The following is an 18,070-nucleotide window of genomic DNA, read 5'->3' on the forward strand; positions in this document are numbered from 1 at the left end:
CTCGTTAGTAGACCACCACGTGCGACGAAGTCGGGCACTACGCCTTCAGGCAGGCAGCTCAATGTACCCTAAGAGACCCGTGTATGTGAATGCTCACTGTTGCCATATGGTTCGTCGCCAATGTATAATGTATTGTCTGAACCTCATGCGGTGACTGATTGCTGTTTAATTTTGCTGTTATGTCACTTAGTTATGGTCGCAGTGCTATGTTTTTCGAATATTGCGTCCTGGTCGGTTGCACTGGGAAGCAGCCTCTCGAAGTAAGAATTTGATCCTGCAGTCTGCACAGCGACATAGACTCCCAATTTACGCACACCGTGATTCGTGCTCCCCATTCACCCTTTCCTGCTGCAGGAATGGTCAAATTGTGCCTCTGGCCTTTCTCGGCCGCGATTAGGCATGAACGGAGACCAGCATAAGTGCTTACATGGTCGGACGTGTATGAAGTTGGGTGGAAAGGCCCGCAAAAGTGGCTGATGAAGGTGATGCCCACGAAAGTGACTTGTCCATATTGAGACAATGTGGGACACCATGTGTGAGCCACACATTAGCGGCCTCCAAAAGAAAGAAACATGCACGCTGGAAAGGAGTCAATGCTAAAATGATGGGTAGTCCATGTCACTGTGTAGGCTGCGGCAGCAGATGCCTGCGTCACCCGATTGCTTCGCACTGCAAGTTGCTCATCTTTAACAGCGACTGTCGCCGCAAACAGGTGGGACACTCTGTCCAATCTGTTTCTGCTGCTGGTTGTTGCTCATTAGTAGACCACCACGTGCGACGAAGGCGGGCACTACGCCTGTAGGTAGGCAGCTCAATGTACCCTAAGAGACCCGTGTATGTGAGTGCTCACTGTTGCCATATGGTTCGTCGCCAATGTATAATGTATTGTCTGAACCTCATGCGGTGACTGATTGCTGCTTAATTTTGCTGTTATGTCACTTGGTTATGGTCGCAGTGTTATCATCATCATCAGCCTGGTTACGCCCACTGCAGGGCAAAGGCCTCTCCCATATTTCTCCAACAACCCCGGTCATGTACTAATTGTGGCCACGCCGTCCCTGCAAACTTCTTAATCTCATCCGCCCACCTAACTTTCTGCCGCCCCCTGCTACGCTTCCCTTCCCTTGGAATCCAGTCCGTAACCCTTAATGACCATCGGTTATCTTCCCTCCTCATTACATGTCCTGCCCATGCCCATTTCTTTTGCTTGATTTCAACTAAGTAGTCATTAACTCGCGTTTGTTCCCTTACCCAATCTGCTCTTTTCTTATCCCTTAACGTTACACCTATCATTCTTCTTTCCATAGCTCGTTGCGTCGTCCTCAATTTGAGTAGAACTCTTTTCGTAAGCCTCCAGGTTTCTGCCCCGTAGGTGAGTACTGGTAAGACACAGCTGTTATATACTTTTCTCTTAAGGGATAATGGCAACCTGCTGTTCATGATCTGAGAATGCCTGCCAAACGCACCCCAGCCCATTCTTATTCTCCTAATTATTTCCGTCTCATGATCCGGATCCGCCGTCACTACCTGCCCCAAGTAGGTGTATTCCCTTACGACTTCCAGTGCCTCGCTGCCTATTGTAAATTCCTGTTGTCTTCCGAGACTATTAAACATTACTTTAGTTTTCTGCAGATTAATTTTTAGACCCACTCTTCTGCTTTGCCTCTCCAGGTCAGTGAGCATGCATTGCAATTGGTCCCCTGAGTTACTAAGCAAGGCAATATCATCAGCGAATCGCAAGTTACTAAGGTACTCTCCATTAACTTTTATCCCCAATTCTTCCCAATCCAGGTCTCTGAATACCTCTTGTAAACATGCTGTGAAGAGCATTGGAGAGATCGTATCTCCCTGCCTGACGCCTTTCTTTATTGGGATTTTGTTGCTTGCTTTATGGAGGACTATGGTGGCTGTGGAGTCGCTATAGATATCTTTCAGTATTTTTACATACGGCTCGTCTACACCCTGATTCCGTAATGCCTCCATGACTGCTGAGGTTTCGACAGAATCAAACGCTTTCTCGTACTCAATGAAAGCTATATATAAGGGTTGGTTATATTCCGCACATTTCTCTATTACCTGATTGATAGTGTGAATATGATCTATTGTTGAGTAGCCTTTACGGAATCCTGCCTGGTCCTTTGCTTGACAGAAGTCTAAGGTGTTCCTGATTCTATTTGCGATTACCTTAGTAAATAGTTTGTAGGCAACGGACAGTAAGCTGATCGGTCTATAATTTTTCAAGTCTTTGGCGTCTCCTTTCTTATGAATTAGGATTATGTTAGCGTTCTTCCAAGATTCCGGTACGCTCGAGGTCATGAGGCATTGCGTATACAGGGTGGCCAGTTCCTCTAGAACAATCTGTCCACCATCCTTCAACAAATCTGCTGTTACCTGATCCTCCCCAGCTGCCTTCCCCCTTTGCATATCTCCCAAGGCTTTCTTTACTTCTTCCGGCGTTACCTTTGGGACTTCGAATTCCTCTATACTATTTTCCCTTCCATTATCGTCGTGGGTGTCACTGGTACTGTATAAATCTCTATAGAACTCCTCAGCCACTTGAACTATCTCATCCATATTAGTAATGATATTGCCAGCTTTGTCTCTTAACGCATACATCTGATTCTTGCCGATTCCTAGTTTCTTCTTCACTGTTTTTAGGCTTCCTCCGTTCCTGAGAGCATGTTCAATTCTATCCATATTATACTTCCTTATGTCAGCTGTCTTCCGCTTGTTGATTAACTTCGAAAGTTCTGCCAGTTCTATTCTAGCTGTAGGGTTAGAGGCTTTCATACATTGGCGTTTCTTGATCAGATCTTTCGTCTCCTGCGATAGTTTGCTGGTACCCTGCCTAATGGAGTTACCACCAACTTCCATTGCACACTCCTTAATGATGCCCACAAGATTGTCGTTCGTTGTTTCAACACTAAGGTCCTCTTCCTGAGTTAAAGCTGAATACCTGTTCTGTAGCTTGATCTGGAATTCTTCTATTTTCCCTCTTACCGCCAACTCATTAATCGGCTTCTTATGTACTAGTTTCTTCTGTTCCCTCCTCAGGTGTAGGCTAATTCGAGTTCTTACCATCCTGTGGTCACTGCAGCGCACTTTGCCGAGCACGTCCACATCTTGTATGATGCCAGGGTTACCGCAGAGTATGAGGTCTATTTCATTTCTAGTCTCGCCGTTCGGGCTCCTCCACGTCCACTTTCGGCTATCCCGCTTGCGGAAGAAGGTATTCATCATCCTCATATTATTCTGTTCCGCAAACTCTACTAATAACTCTCCCCTGCTATTCCTAGCGCCTATTCCATAATCCCCCACTGCCTTGTCTCCAGCCTGCTTCTTGCCTACCTTGGCATTAAAGTCGCCCATTAGTATAGTGTATTTAGTTTTCACTCTACCCATCGCCAATTCCACGTCTTCATAGAAGCTTTCGACTTCCTGGTCATCATGACTGGATGTAGGGGCGTAGACTTGTACAATCTTCATTTTGTACCTCTTATTAAGTTTCACAACAAGACTTGCCACCCTCTCGTTAATGCTATAGAATTCCTGTATGTTACCAGCTATATTCTTATTAATCAGGAATCCGACTCCTAGTTCTCTTCTCTCCGCTAAGCCCCTGTAGCACAGGACGTGCCCACTTTTTAGCACTGTATATGCTTCTTTTGGCCTCCTAACTTCACTGAGCCCTATTATATCCCATTTAGTGCCCTCTAATTCCTCCAATAGCACTGCTAGACTCGCCTCACTAGATAACGTTCTAGCGTTAAACGTTGCCAGGTTCATATTCCATTGGCAGCCTGTCCGGAGCCAGTGATTCTTAGCACCCTCTGCAGCGCAGTGTTATGTTTTGAGAATATTGCGGCCTGGTCGGTTGCACTGGGAAGCAGTCTCTCGAAGTAAGCATTCGCTCCTGCAGCCTGCACAGCGACATAGACTCCCAATTTTCATGCACCGTGATTCGTGCTCCCCGTTCGCGCCTTCCTGCTGCAGCAATGGGCATATTGTGCCTCTGGCCTTTCTCGGCCGCGATTAGGCATGAACGGAGACCAGCATACGTGCTTACATAGTCCGATGCGTATGAAGTTGATAGCTAGATGGGTGGAAAGGCCCGCAAAAGTAGCTGATGGAGGCGATGCCCACGAAAGCGACTTGTCCATAGCGAGACAATGTGAGACACCAAGTGTGAGCCACACATTAGCGGCCCCCGAAAGAAAAGAAACGTGCAGGTTGGAAAGGAGTGAACGGCTAAAATCTGGGGTAGCCCATGTCGCTGTGTAGGCTGCGTCTCCCGATTGCTTCGCAATGCAATTTGGGCATTTTTAACGGCAACTGTCGCTGCAAACAAGTGGCACACTCTGTCCAATATGTTTCCGCTGCTGGTTCTTGCTCGTTAACCTGACCACCACGTGCCACGACGACGGTGAGCCGTTTACAAGCTCGCGTCAATGATTCCAGCGTATCTCGACATGCAAATTTTGGGTCTATTCGATTCAGCTGCACCACTTGAACCAGTTCACGCGGTGCCGCACCTTGCCGTTCGTTTCAGCGGTGCAGCCTAGCGCCCCCTGCACCCTAGCGTTCGTTTCAAAAAGTGCAGCAAAGGTGCAGTGCTGGTTCAGGAATTTTCAGAACCTTCTCTGCCTGTGGTGCCGCGTTGGTGCAAGCGTGGTTCACGAGCTTCCACATTTGAGAGCCGACAACAGCAGACGATGTCAGCGAACGACTTGCAGACGCTGTCTGTACTTGTAGATGGGGTACAAACTCAGGTTACCCCTGTAGTCGACGAGGATGGGAGTCGCGTTCCCTTCGGCGATGGATTTGCCTACAGAACGCCAGGTATGTTAACCCTTTTTAGTCACATGGGGTCAATTTCTTGTTGTAAGCTCCTTCAAATAAGCTGTCAGCGCCTGTGAATATGGTGAACACGATGTATTCGTTGTTTAGCTACAGCAGTGTGCCTGTTTGTCAATATGCCAGTAAGTGTATAAAATGCGTTATCCTGATCAGGAAATTTATCGCACTTTGTTTCCCGTGCAGCAAAGGCGGAGGGAATAGTAAGTACGTAGTAACGTGCGTAAAAATTAAAAATGTTGGCTGCGATAAAAGGAAATAAAGGAGGCGTTAACGTTTATTTGTTGCATTGCATACAACAAACTCGTATGCCGATCGAGAAAAAAATTGAAGTAACTGCTGTATTCTGACACCCTCACCGATTTGTCACATATGTAGTGAAGATAAGACCATAGAACATTTTTTTTAAGTTCTTGTCGACGATTTATTAGCTTAAGTAAACGAACCTACAAATACCACTCCGCCTTCTTGGATTAGATTTAACTGTTCAAAGTGTGCTATCTTTGGGTGCCCCTACACTTCGGCATATCGACGGGCAGGTTAGCGCTGCCAAGATTTTCTTTTAGGATCAATGAGATTTCAACTCTAAATACAAAATTTTAAGCCTCCTTTTCATTCACTAAAATTTAATTTGAACTGTTTTATTATAAATATGGTAGAATTTCCATTTTCGTAAAATCATGCAGGCTCTACAATCTTTGTATTTTATAATTACTTAGCTATTATGAAATTTTCACTTATTTGACACTTTCCTATAAACTACCCAATTCTTGGCCAATCCCCCAGAGTGGGTACGTGCCTCTAGGTCACAAGACTCTACATGTACATCTACGTCTGAGTGCATAGGTTGACAAGTCGGTCCTCTTTACTGCTGAGCCCGCGTGTGAAGTTTCGAATACGTTAGTCCAGAGTAAATGCATACCTACAACTCAATGTGGTACTACTTTCTGTCACAGATGGAACGGTCATCACGGTGATATTTCAAGACACTGACCAGTCATCTGCCATGGAGGCAATGCCTGCGAACCTCGGCGTCACACCGATGGAGGAGCGATCCAGATCCTCCGAGGCAGAACTTTGGAGTGCTCGGAGGACCCGGTTCCTCATTTTGAAATATAAAGAGCTGAATCCTCTCGTCGGGAAAAAAGGCGGCCTTAAGCAAGTTTCATTTACTTTCTCATTGACTTGTTTACAAAAAGTTGAATTTCAACTTTGTTTACTTTGGCGCTTGTGAGAATACTTCAGCAGCTTTTGATGTGCTAGAATTGCCAAATTTTAATCCATTACTTTTTTTTTTTCACAGGACAAAAAAGGCCATGTGGCAAGAAATTGCTCGTATGATTAATACAGAGTTCTCAGTTGTGATGACCGAGCTGCAGGTGCAGAATAAATGGAAAAGCCTTGAACGCTCATATAAGAAGACTAAAACAAAAAACAATTCGTCCGGGCACTCAACGGCCTTGTGTGAATATGAAGAGTGAGTGCTGTTGACTATTGCATACAGTCTCTGGCTTTTGTATTTGCAACTAATTCTTTCCTTCTTTCGTAGAGAGCTAAGTGATGTTCTTGAGAAAGAACACCACATAACACCGACAGTGCTGATGAAGCCTGGTGCCACAATTGAGAAAGACAGCAGGTGCAGTTGCGTCATTTTGACAGAAGTTTAGTTATCCCCGTTAATCCTGCACATTGTTTTTCAGCATGTCTCCCGGCGCTGATGACGGCACTGACACAGAGCCAGAATTGTCAGCGAGCAAACCCCTGCCAAGGCCTGCATCAGCTGCAGCTATGAATGCACGCCCTAAGGATGCCGTGCGAAGAAAAAAGGACACCACGTCGTTGAATGCCCTTTTAAGAGAATTTAAAGAGGCGAAGGAAGAGCGGGCCGAACGCTTTGATAGGAAAATGGCTTTGCTAGAGCGGCTCGTTACAGCTGTCGAGAAAGTTGCCACAACGGCTCCCGAATAAAAATTTTCAAAAAATGTGTGTGTGGGTGTGTTGTGTATTATCACCACGCAACACAACACAACCATACAAAGTAGCCTGGGGCTTGCAGGCCCCAAACGTCTCGATTCTTTATCTTTCACAAACATTGTCTCAGAAAGTACATTTGCAGCATTACACAGAGTGAAGCAAAACTTATCTGCATAAGTACTGCTAGCGGCACAAGGATATGCAACTCTGTGTTTTAGCACTGCTTTTCGGCAATTGCCTTTCGCAGGCTCTCACTGTAGCCTGCCACACTGCGGTCAACAACATTGCCACTGTCCTCATCGTTTCCGACTTCCTCTAAATCCGGGAGTTCCTGCAGCTCTTCGAAGAAATCTCTCTCCTCATTGCATAAGTTGTGCAGGACGCATGCGCCCATGATTATAAGGCAGCACTGCTTGATGCTGGCTGCGTCCACCAAGTACAGCCTGCGAAATCGCTGCTTGAGTATACCAAATGTCACCTCAATGGCAACTTGCTGCTGAGAATGGCACTTGTTATATTTCCTTTTCCAGGAGGGGAAGCTCCGCTGCGTATCCTTGTAATGTGTCATAAGCCATGGTAGCAACGGATAGGCTGAATCCCCCAAGATGTAACCATTGCTGCATTTGGTTGCTGCAGCTTCAAAAAAGGGGCCTTCGCGGAGCACCCTGGCGTCGTGCGCCGAGCCGGGAAATCCAATTAGCACATCTATGAACCTATTCTCACGGTTGCATATGCCTTGCAGGATCAAAGAAGGAAACTTTTTCCGGTTGAAGTACGAGTGCGGGGATTCGGTCGGGGTGTTTATCTCTATGTGGCTTCCGTCCACGCAGCCAATTGTGTTTCGTGGTCCCTTCCCAGCGCTCTTTATTAAGAAGCCACCCTTGCTACGTTCTTGCTCTTGCTGGTCCGGCCACGCGATCACTTCTTCACTCATGCTACGTAAAAGGTTGAGCACCCTCTCAATGCATGCGTGCACAGATGACTCTGTAACATCAAATCTGTCTGCAATTGAGTACATGCTGCACTGGCTCCCAAGATAGCTCAAAACGATGAGACGTTTTTTCGGCACTGATTCGCGCGCGCCCTCCACGAGCTGCTGGGAAGAACGGTGACGCTTGATAGCGGTCTGCAAGACAGTTAAAGGTCTCGCGTGACAGTCGGAAGAGCCGCTTAAACTCAAACTCAAAATAGCTGCCAACGACGTCTTCATAGTATCGTGGAATACGATTTCGGTCTTTCCTCACCAGCTTTACGGCCAACATTACGACCAAGTCGTCGAACTCCTCATCACTGTCCGAGTCCACAAGGTCCATGGCTACTTGAACGACAGTTGAGAGTGTGGCACAGTTCATCGTCGTCGTTCAGTGCAGCAGCGATGCTCACACACAACACACACACACACACACACACACCAGACCTGACCAATTTTTCTACAACCGCAAACAGCGCAACGCAAATAGCACAAGTCACATACAAATTCACCAGCGCGTAAACAACGGGCGGCACGACGCAGAAGGCCTGCACACCTGCACCTTGGCATTCGTTTCTCCGGGGCGCTAGTGTCGCGATGCAGCTGCACCACTGAACTGGCGCTGCAAAAGTGCGGAACTTGCCGTGAACTGGTTCACAGTGGTGCAGGCGAATCGAACAGACCCTTTATTTCTGCTATTGCACGAGAATGTACACTGCTTGTCTTCTGCCAATAAAGTCGCGCGTTCTGTTCACTCACTTGTGGCTTGTTTGTATGGGCGTCAGTAGAGGCTCTTGGCAATTAGAACGCACCAGCTACGCGGCAGCGAAGGCATTGAGGCATGCCGCATAGCCTGCAGGGCAAGCACGGCGCGTACCAGCGTACGCGACCGGCAAAAAACGGCCATATTGAATTTTGCTCTAAAAAAAAAATTTCACTTCCGCTTCCGGATTGAGCAACGTCATCTGGCGTCCGCCAAAGTAAGTTCCATGCGCTGCCGCTGCTTATTTTCGAACCACGGCGGAAGGTACAGTTCTCCTTCTTAAAGTTGTTTTAGTCTATGGCGGCTCGTTCAAAAGTGCGTGGAATATGGCGGTAACGACAGCGCGTGAGCGCTCGCGCTCGCGTGAGCGCTCGCGCTTGCGTTCGCGTCGTTCCTGGTACGTTGGAATTGTGCCAGCGGACGCGTTAAACACTGATATACCGCGATGCACATAAAGAGTATAACCATCGACGGCTTCAAGTCGTACGGACAGCGGGTCGACATCAAAGGGTTCGACCCACTCTTCAATGCGATCACGGGCCTCAACGGCAGTGGCAAAAGCAATATCCTCGACTCAATATGTTTCGTGCTGGGCATCAGCAACCTGTCGCAGGTGCGTGCCGTCAACTTGCAGGACCTTGTGTACAAGAACGGCCAGGCGGGCATCACCAAGGCGACGGTTTCAATCACTTTCGACAACCGCGACCCACGTCAGAAGCCCGTCGGCTACGAACATTACGACGAGTTCACCATCACGAGACAGGTATGGTAGCTGTGGCGTAGTTTGGAGCTACCGCCAGGCGGTAGTTTTCCGTACATTTCTCTTCGCTGTTCTGGGCTACCTTATCCGTACGGTTCGGCCAGGGTCGTCTGTAGAAATACTGCCGTTCGTCTGCCGTCCGTCGTTGCTGCATCTTACTTCTGATTGGAACATACAAAAAAAAAAGCTGGTTCGATCTTCCGTTCAAGCTGGCCATGGTACCCGTTATATTTCAGTGCTTGCTGCAACATTTGTGTCTTATGTACTGAAACTTGCCCAGACTTAAAGAAATTCCGGATCCACATGGTCCCGTACACTTCACCGTTTGCTCCCATTCATTGTGCGCGAAAATAATCTCGTCGGTGACTGTCGTGCAAGCTCGGACCGCTTCCTACGTCCCGCATTTTGAGCAGCGTCGGAGAGCAATTCCCGTTTCGAATCGCTCCACGCAGTTCGAACGTTTTTTTTTTTTTTTGATCGCTCCGCGAGGTTGCGATTCGTCGGTAGTTCGTTGTGACGTCATCAAGGACGCATGTCGTTTGTCCGCTTCGCGCCGCCAGGAACTCGGTCGCGTTCTTTACATAGTCGTTAAGAAACTGCATTTCTCTCTCTCTCTCTCTCTCTCTCTCTCTATATATATATATATATATATATATATATATATATATATATATATATATATATATATATATATAATGTAGAACAGTACATAGCTATAGAAGTTCCTACCCGACAGCCGTCTATTATGTACATCCGAGATTACAATAAAGCAAACTATACAGATATTCACAATCAGCTAGAATCGTTTTTTGTAGACTTCCATCAATCAGCCCCTTTCAGAACAGTTGAGCAAAACTGGTTACTTTATAAAGATAAACTTCTGTCTCTTCTTGATGCTCATGTTCCTCTTGTACGTATTCATCATCATCATCATTTATTGGACCCTTAAGGACCCTTTACAGGGTATTACATAAGGGGGGGGGGGGCGTCATAGACATACATAAGTCAAAGATGTTACATCAAGAATGAATTGAAATAACGCAGGTTAAGTAATGCAGCAAAACAAAATAGGAGTACAGGCGACTTCAAGTGCAAGAACACTTGGAATAAAAAGAGAAATTGTTCAATTGTAGTTTCCAAAATGTGAAAGCATTTGTCCAGGACCTTGGTATTCGAACAACCTTAAGCAACTAGAAAAAAAAAAGCGCATTTTCCGTGAACTCAAACGACGCAACAATCCGCCAAAATGGGAAAAATACTCCATGGTATTGCGGGAATACGCAAGTTTGCTGAGACAATCTAAACACAAATATTTCCACCAGGACCTGCTGAGCATTCTGCGTGACAACCCTCGCAAATTCTGGAACTCATTATCACTTAAACATACTTCATGTAATAGTATCGCAATTATCAACTCGGATGGGTCTCCTGTTTCAGTAAATTAGCATCCCAATGTCATGAACTCTTATTTTTTCTCGGTTTTCACTAATGAACCTCCCACTGATATTCCTACGTTGCCATCTACTCGCTATTCAGAATGCCGGCTGTTATTGTAACTACTCGAGGAATCTCCAATTTAATCGATAACCTTAAGCTTTCCAGTGCGCCAGGTCCAGACGGCATAACGGCCAAAGCTTTAAAGGGCACGAAATCGCAATCTAGCCTCTTCTTGAAGTTGATTTTCACTCAATCTATTGCCTCTTCCACTATTCCGAATGATTGGAAAATTAGCAGTGTTGTACCTATGCACAAATCCGGTAGTCGTTCCAGTCCATGTAATTACCGCCCTATTTCCGTTTGCATACATTGTAAAATTCTAGAGCATATATTGTACTCCAGCATTGCATCTCATTTAGACAAGCACTCTTTTTTCTTTCCTGGTCCACATGGATTTAGACGAGGCCACTCATGTGAAACACAGCTGTTCGAATTCGCCACAGACCTTCACCTCCACCTTGACTCCCGTTTCCAAACTGATGTTATCTATCTTGATTTTGCAAAGGCGTTTGATTGTGTCGCCCATCTACGTCTTACCGCGTAACTTGCTTGTCTTATTCTCGACCCACTTGTATTGTCCTGGATTTAATGTTTTCTCACAAACCACTCACAGCACACTGTCATCGATAACCTCAAGTAGTCCAGTCTTGTGAGGTGTACCACAGGGCTCTGTGCTCGGGCATCTTTTGTTTCTAATTTTTGTAGATGACCTCCCTAACAGCTTTCTTTCATCAATTCGGTTATTCGCTGATGACTGCGTCCTGTATCGGCGCATATCCTCCCATAATGACCAACTAATACTCCAGGAAGACCTAAGCAAAATAGCACATTGGTGCTCTGTTTGGCTCATGTCCCTCAACATTTCCAAGTGCAAGTATGTGTGTGTAACTCGCAAGTGGGAAATCATTAACCACCAGTACTCTCTTAATTCCACAGCCCGCATTCAAGTTGACTCTTGCCGTTATCTAGGCGTTACTACCACTAATTGGCTTATGTGGTCTGCACACATAACTCTACTTATAAACGACTGTTCTAAATCACTTGGCCTACTCAAAAGATCGATTTTTCTGTCTCCCGATCCCATGCGCAAGCTCACCTGTGAAACGTTCCTTCGGACTAAACTTGAGTATGCCTCAGCAATTTGGAACCCTCGCCAGTATTATCTTAACTCGTTCGAAGCAGTGCTGAATCGTGCGACTTGCTCTATCGCTTCAAACTATGACTGGCATACAAGTATAAGCGGCATTAAATCATCCCTCAGCATTCCTAGCCTAACACTTCGTACGAAGATTTCACAACTTTCCCTTTTCCACAAATTCTATTATAATTTCCCACATCTCAGGAATACTCTTTTACTTCCGCCCAACCGCTCTTCTAAGCGTCTCTTTAACAACTTGAGTCTACAACGTCTTCATGGTTCCTCTGATACTTTCAACAACTCTTTCTTACCTAGTGCTATTGAATTGTGGAACGCACTGCCCAACAGTACAGTAAATGAAAGTGATCCAGATAAATTTAGACACCTATTGTCATGTTTTTAAAACCCTTAACCTACCACTACTATGCTGTTACCCTAACCTCTAACTTTTTTTTTTTTACTGCTCTGGTATATTGCCGTTTGTGTTGCCATTTTTACTGTCGTTCGTACCTTACTTTGTTTTGTTTAAAATTTTTCTTGCCCATCATCGACTTGCATGTATACTAAGTTTTGTTTACCGTTGTACAAATGAGTTAACCATTGTATAATCATGATCATAGTGTTTCTTGATGCTTTTGCCCCCCCCCCCCCCTATTTAATACCCTGAAAGGGGTCCTTAAGGGACAATAAATGATGACGATGATATATATATTGGGACTAGACATATAACTTTTGACGATCCGGCGCTCTCGTCATTGTGGTAGCACAGGAATGGGATTTGCCTTCCGAGGGCCAGTTGGTGTTTCTCCTCTATCTCTCTCTGTAAACAGCTAATATGTATTCACTGCGTTATCTTTGTTACAAATATAAACCTCTATTTGAAACTGCCTGTCAATGTGTGCCTATTTTTTTTCTTCTTTCATTTATTTATTTCATTTATTTATTTAAATGCATACAAAGTAGATGGACTTGAGGTTCAGAGTAGTCAGATATCGTTAAAACGAAATTGGTTATAATTAAGTAATTGTAATTCTACTCAAATTTCTCATAAGACCCCATGCATTTAAGATATTGTATCAGGTAACAAATATTTCCTTGGAGCAGGCCTAAAAAGCCATTCTTAGTTGAGAATGAAGATTTGCAAATTAGTCTGAAATCTGGCGACACGCAATGCTGCTCGCAACTTGCCTGAATCAGCTGTTTCAACTGGGTCAATACAATTGCGACCACTGCTGATGTTCTCGGCTATCACTCGAACATTTCTTGAGTGTACCAGGGGAGTGCCGAGAGCTTCCAATTCGGTACCACTGGACCCTAACTCAAAGAATACTTTAATTGTTTATTAGTCTCCACTTGCGTTGGGCGATGAGCACTGTCGAAGTCACTGGCGTGCATTCTATCATTGTTAATTTAGTTAGTGAGCGAATGTTTACGAGTTTATATGGCTGATAAAACGACTATCCTTATTTCGTACAGCTATCTACTAATTTGCTATCGCAATCGGTGCTTCGCCTTTCGGGTGGAACTGCGAACTTTTACTGCATTACAGGCTCCACAAGGGAGAATTGAGTAAAGGCAAAGTACACCTATATGTATAACTGTATAGCTGCCCAAACTTTATAGTAAAATTCTTGATTTTTGGAAGCTTGTTTTGTATGGCTGTGTTGAAACCAATTATTTTATTATTTGTAGCTTGTGACTGTTTTAGGGGCACACCTTATGCCAAAAGAATACAAACACAGTCACTGACCAATTTTTCATAGGCTGTGTGGGGAAGATGACGAACACTCGCCAATCATCATAACCAGCGCTCGACATGGGGTTCGTTGCTCGTGCTGGGACTCTTGCTGTAGCTTGACTGCCGCATTAGCTGCTCTCAATCCACAGCCAATGAACCCCATCACAATTGGTGGAAGGTGCTAGGTATTTTGAAAATGACCATGCTAGAACTATGATCCCGCATGCTACCGTCTACCATGCCCGACGATGCATCCCCGCAGGAGCCTCCTCCTCAGTCGGTCGCGTTCTCCGCCAGAGGGACCCCGCTATTTTCAGTGGCACGGATGAGAACAACATGGAGGATTAGCTCTTGTATGAGAGGTAGGCATGCACAACAAATGAGACGATGCCGCAAAGCATGAACAACGTAATGTTCTACCTCATGGGTGTGGCCAGACTCTGGTACAAGAACCATGAAAGGGATTTCCAGACATGGTCTGTATTTAAGACCTCTTTCGTAGACGTGTTTACAGCTCTACGGCCAAGACACGTCTGCAGTCTACACGTCTACAGCCAAGACGTGTTTCGCAAGTTGCGTGCACAGCAGCGTTTGTGGAAACGATGTCAGCGGCTGGGTGAATCATTCACAAGCTACAAAAAGACATTCTAGATTTGTGCAAGAGAGTGATGTGACCACATCAGTGTCAGACCGAATCAAGAATGTTATGAAAGGAATAGTGGATGACGTTTTCAGCATGCAGCTTGCGAAGAATCTGCGCTTTGTAGCAGACCTTCGCACGACCAACATTTGGCTGGATTGGCTGCCATTTCCGACCAGTCAATGCTGCTCACTGATAAAAGGAATTTGTGCGTGAGGAAGTTGCCTGCCAGCTTTCCTTAGTGCCCTTCGTTCAGCCACGGCATATTCAACAGCCTGCTCCAGATTTTGGGCCCTCGCTCTGCCACGCGATTGAGCAAAAAATTGCCGGGGCCTTGTCCCTTCACCGCCAATAAATCCCTGTAGCGGTGCCTCTCAGTTATGCTGAAGTCGTCACCAGGCCCCGACCATCCCCTGTAGCTGCAGCTCTGCCCCTCAGTTATGCTGACGTGCTACCCCATGTTGCCGTCCAGTTGTTTCACCAAGCGGCACGTACACTGTGCCATGTGACCTGGACTGTACCTGCCGTCGCAAACTCGTGGCGTATGTCCGTTGATTGGCCAATATGCTTTGTTTGTGGCTGCGCCAGTCACATAACCCACTTTTGTCGACGTGCTCAATCAACTGGTGCTGCATCACTCATGACGTCCCCTGATACAGGCGTGCCAAAGCCATTTTGCAGCTCTTGGGACTCGTCTTCGGCCCCATCAGCTGTTCGACCAATGCCCGTTACCCACCGTTCACCTTCTCCGCGTCGCTGCTCACTATTGCCGATGTGACCTCGTTATATAACTTGAGAAGAGGAAAACTGATTGTCACAGCCCACGAGGCAAGGACTGCGGTGCCGTCAGACTACACAAGTCCTCACAGTCGCCCATCAAATTTTATAGAAGTTTGTGTTGAAGGTGTATGCGCATTAGCTCTTGTGGACACTGAAGCCGCCATCTCTTTTATACATGCAAAACTCTGTCGGTGACTTCGGAAAGTTACGCCACTTTTAGGGTTCTCTCTTTGCCCAGCAGGTGCTCAGCATGTTCACCCTCTGGCGGCACGGGTGGTTATTGAGGATGTCCTGTATACCATTGAATTTATTGTTATTTCTTCGCGCTCTCATGACGTTGTCCTCGGTTGGGACTTTCTTTCACATCGTAACGTCGTCATTGATTGTGCACATGCTGAAGTTGAATTATCACCTTTGGTAAATGTGACCTTAGCCGACATTCTGCCCATTCCCTGTAAACTGCTTGTGAAGGAAGGTACAAATATTCCCTCCAATGCCTCAGCCAACATTCTGCCCATTCCCTGTGAACTGCTTGTGAAGAAAGATATGAACATTCCCCCAATGCCTCAGCGCTTTTGCCCGTGTGCTGCAGCAGCTTCTCTGACGCAGTTGCACTATTTTCTCCATCTGGCCTGTTCCTTAAACCGAAAGCTGTTGTGCTACCTTTTGCTGCTGTTGACATTATGCAAGGCAGCAGCAACCTCTTTTTTTCGAACCCGCTTCCGTATCCTGTGACACTGCTTCGAGGAGAATGCCTAGGCAGTGTGGAAGCCATAGAAGACAAGCAAGTCATTGACATATGCATTGATGATGCAGCCTCTGCCAGCCACCCTAACCTGCATGCTTTATCTATGTCTACAGAATTGTCCACCGACGTGTTTGGTACCTCCATCGCTGATGATCTTACACCAGTCTAGCATTCACAGCTCCTATGTGTGTTAAATGAATTTTGTTCTTTTTTCGATGTCACACAAACTTCTTTGGACTGCACGTCCACAGTTATGCATGCCATTGGCACCACCTCCCACCCGCTATTGCAACAACATCCATATGGTGTATTTGCTTCTGAGCGTCATGTCATCAATGAGCAAGTCGACGACATTCTTTGCTGTCAGGTGATTCGCGTGGGTGTCTCCTGTTACAAAAAACGATGGCTCTGTTCGCTTCTGTATAGACTACCGACACCTCAACAAATTCACTTGCAAGGATGTTATCCCTTACCGCACATAGATGACGCCACTGACTGCCTGCAAGGTGCAAAATTCTTTTCTTCATTAGATTTGCCTCAGGGATATTGGCAAGTGTCAGTGGCAGAAGTTGACCAGCCGAAGACAGCATTTGTTATGCCTGATGGCTTATATGAATTGAACACGCCTTTTTAACTTTGTAATGCACCTGCAACATCTGAGCACATGATGGACACAGTTTTTCGTGGCTTGAAGTGGCACACACGCCTGTGCTATCTTGATGATATTCTGTATGGTCCGGGCTTCACCGCGCATCTTCAGCAGCTTAAATGTGTCCTGACAAGCTTGACGAATACTGGCCTGCATCGGAACTTAAGAAAGGGCTGCTTTTCAGCAAGACAGCTTACAATACTCAGTCATGTCGTATTCAAGGACAGCGTCCTCCCCGATCTGACCAAACTTCAGCCGTTGCAGAATTCCGTAAACCAACGTCGATAAAAGAACTAGTACGTAGTTTCGTTGGACTCTCTTGCTACTTCAGGTGGTTCATTAGAAGTTTTGCCACCATCATATCACCCCTGACAAAGCTGCTCGGAAGCAATGGCACTCTCTCCTCATGGTCATCGAAGTGCGAGGATGCTTTCATGAGTCTGTGCCATCTTCTTACTTCACCTACAATTTTGGGCTATTATGACCCCACAGCCCCTATGAAAGTGCACATGAATTCCAGCGGTGTCGGCCTCAGCGCTGTCCTTGTGCAATGTAAACGTACATTTGGTGAATTTGTCGTTGCATACGCAAGTCGAACACTGACAAAAGCCGAGGGCAACTACAGTGGGACTGAGAAAGAATGTTTAGCCATCATCTGGGCCATTGCTAAGTTCCGTCCTTATTTGTATGGTCGCCCATTCGATGTTGTCACAGACCATCATGCACTTTGTTGGCTCTCTTCAAAAGATCCTTCAGGCCACCTTGCTTGCCAGGCACTTCGGCTACAAGACTTTAACATCCACGTCGTGTACCAAAATGGACACCAGCGTTCTGATGCGGACACCCTGTCACGCTCTCCCTTGCCCGACAACATTCCCTGTTCCTCAGCATCTCAGTCTACCATTTCTTCCATTGACATTGGAACCATCACTTCCGAGCAGTGCAAGGACCACTGGATTGCCTCCTTAATAGACTCTCTCCGATTCGTCAACACGACCGACAACTCGCATGCTGCGTTGTCAAGCTCACAATTTTGCCATTCACGGTGACCTGCTTCACCAATGTAATTATTTCTCAGACGGCTGCCAGTGGTTATTGGTAATACCTCGAAGCCTGCTCTCCGAAATCTGCATATCCTTCCAGGCTGATCTGCAGTGTGGTCACTTGGGAGTTCAAAACTTACCGTCTTTGACAGCAGTACTACTGGTGAGAGATGTACAACTATGTTTGAAAGTTTGTTCGCTCTTGACCTGATTTCTAACATCGCAAATCTGCCCCCGAGTTGCCAAGTGCTCCACAGCCTCTACCTTGCCCTGCACAGCCATTAGAACGTGTCAGCATTGATTTAGCTGGGCCACTTCCCCTAACAACTGCTGGTAACTGCTGGGCCATCGTCACAATTGATGATCTTGCACAATACGCTGACACCGCCACCCTAACGGCAGCTACACCGCGCAATGTTGTGTCGTTCCTCCTTTGCAGTTTTATTCTTCGCCATGGTCCACTCCAGGCACTGCTCAGTGATCACGGCTGCGCCTTTTTGTCCGATGTCGTTGAGG

The 18,070-nt window shown here is 46.2% G+C and overlaps 1 protein-coding gene and 1 pseudogene across 2 annotated transcripts in view; one reads left to right on the top strand and one right to left on the bottom strand.

The window, feature by feature from the left end:
- Positions 1-18,070, top strand: part of LOC139056321 (structural maintenance of chromosomes protein 2-like) — an 84,312-nt gene that overhangs the window by 2,159 nt on the left and 64,083 nt on the right. The window contains exon 1 of one of the 2 annotated variants that reach the window (XM_070534478.1): positions 8,868-9,324. The exons of the other annotated variant lie outside the window; for it this stretch is intronic. Within the exon in view, the coding sequence (XP_070390579.1) occupies positions 9,007-9,324 (318 nt within the window). The 5' untranslated portion in view covers positions 8,868-9,006. Of the gene's footprint in view, positions 1-8,867; positions 9,325-18,070 lie in introns of those variants that run through there. 2 annotated transcript variants of the gene reach the window in all.
- Positions 2,303-8,807, bottom strand: LOC139056322 (uncharacterized; annotated as a pseudogene).

The sequence above is a fragment of the Dermacentor albipictus genome, chromosome 2, assembly GCF_038994185.2.
Source record: "Dermacentor albipictus isolate Rhodes 1998 colony chromosome 2, USDA_Dalb.pri_finalv2, whole genome shotgun sequence".
NCBI lineage: Eukaryota > Metazoa > Arthropoda > Arachnida > Ixodida > Ixodidae > Dermacentor > Dermacentor albipictus.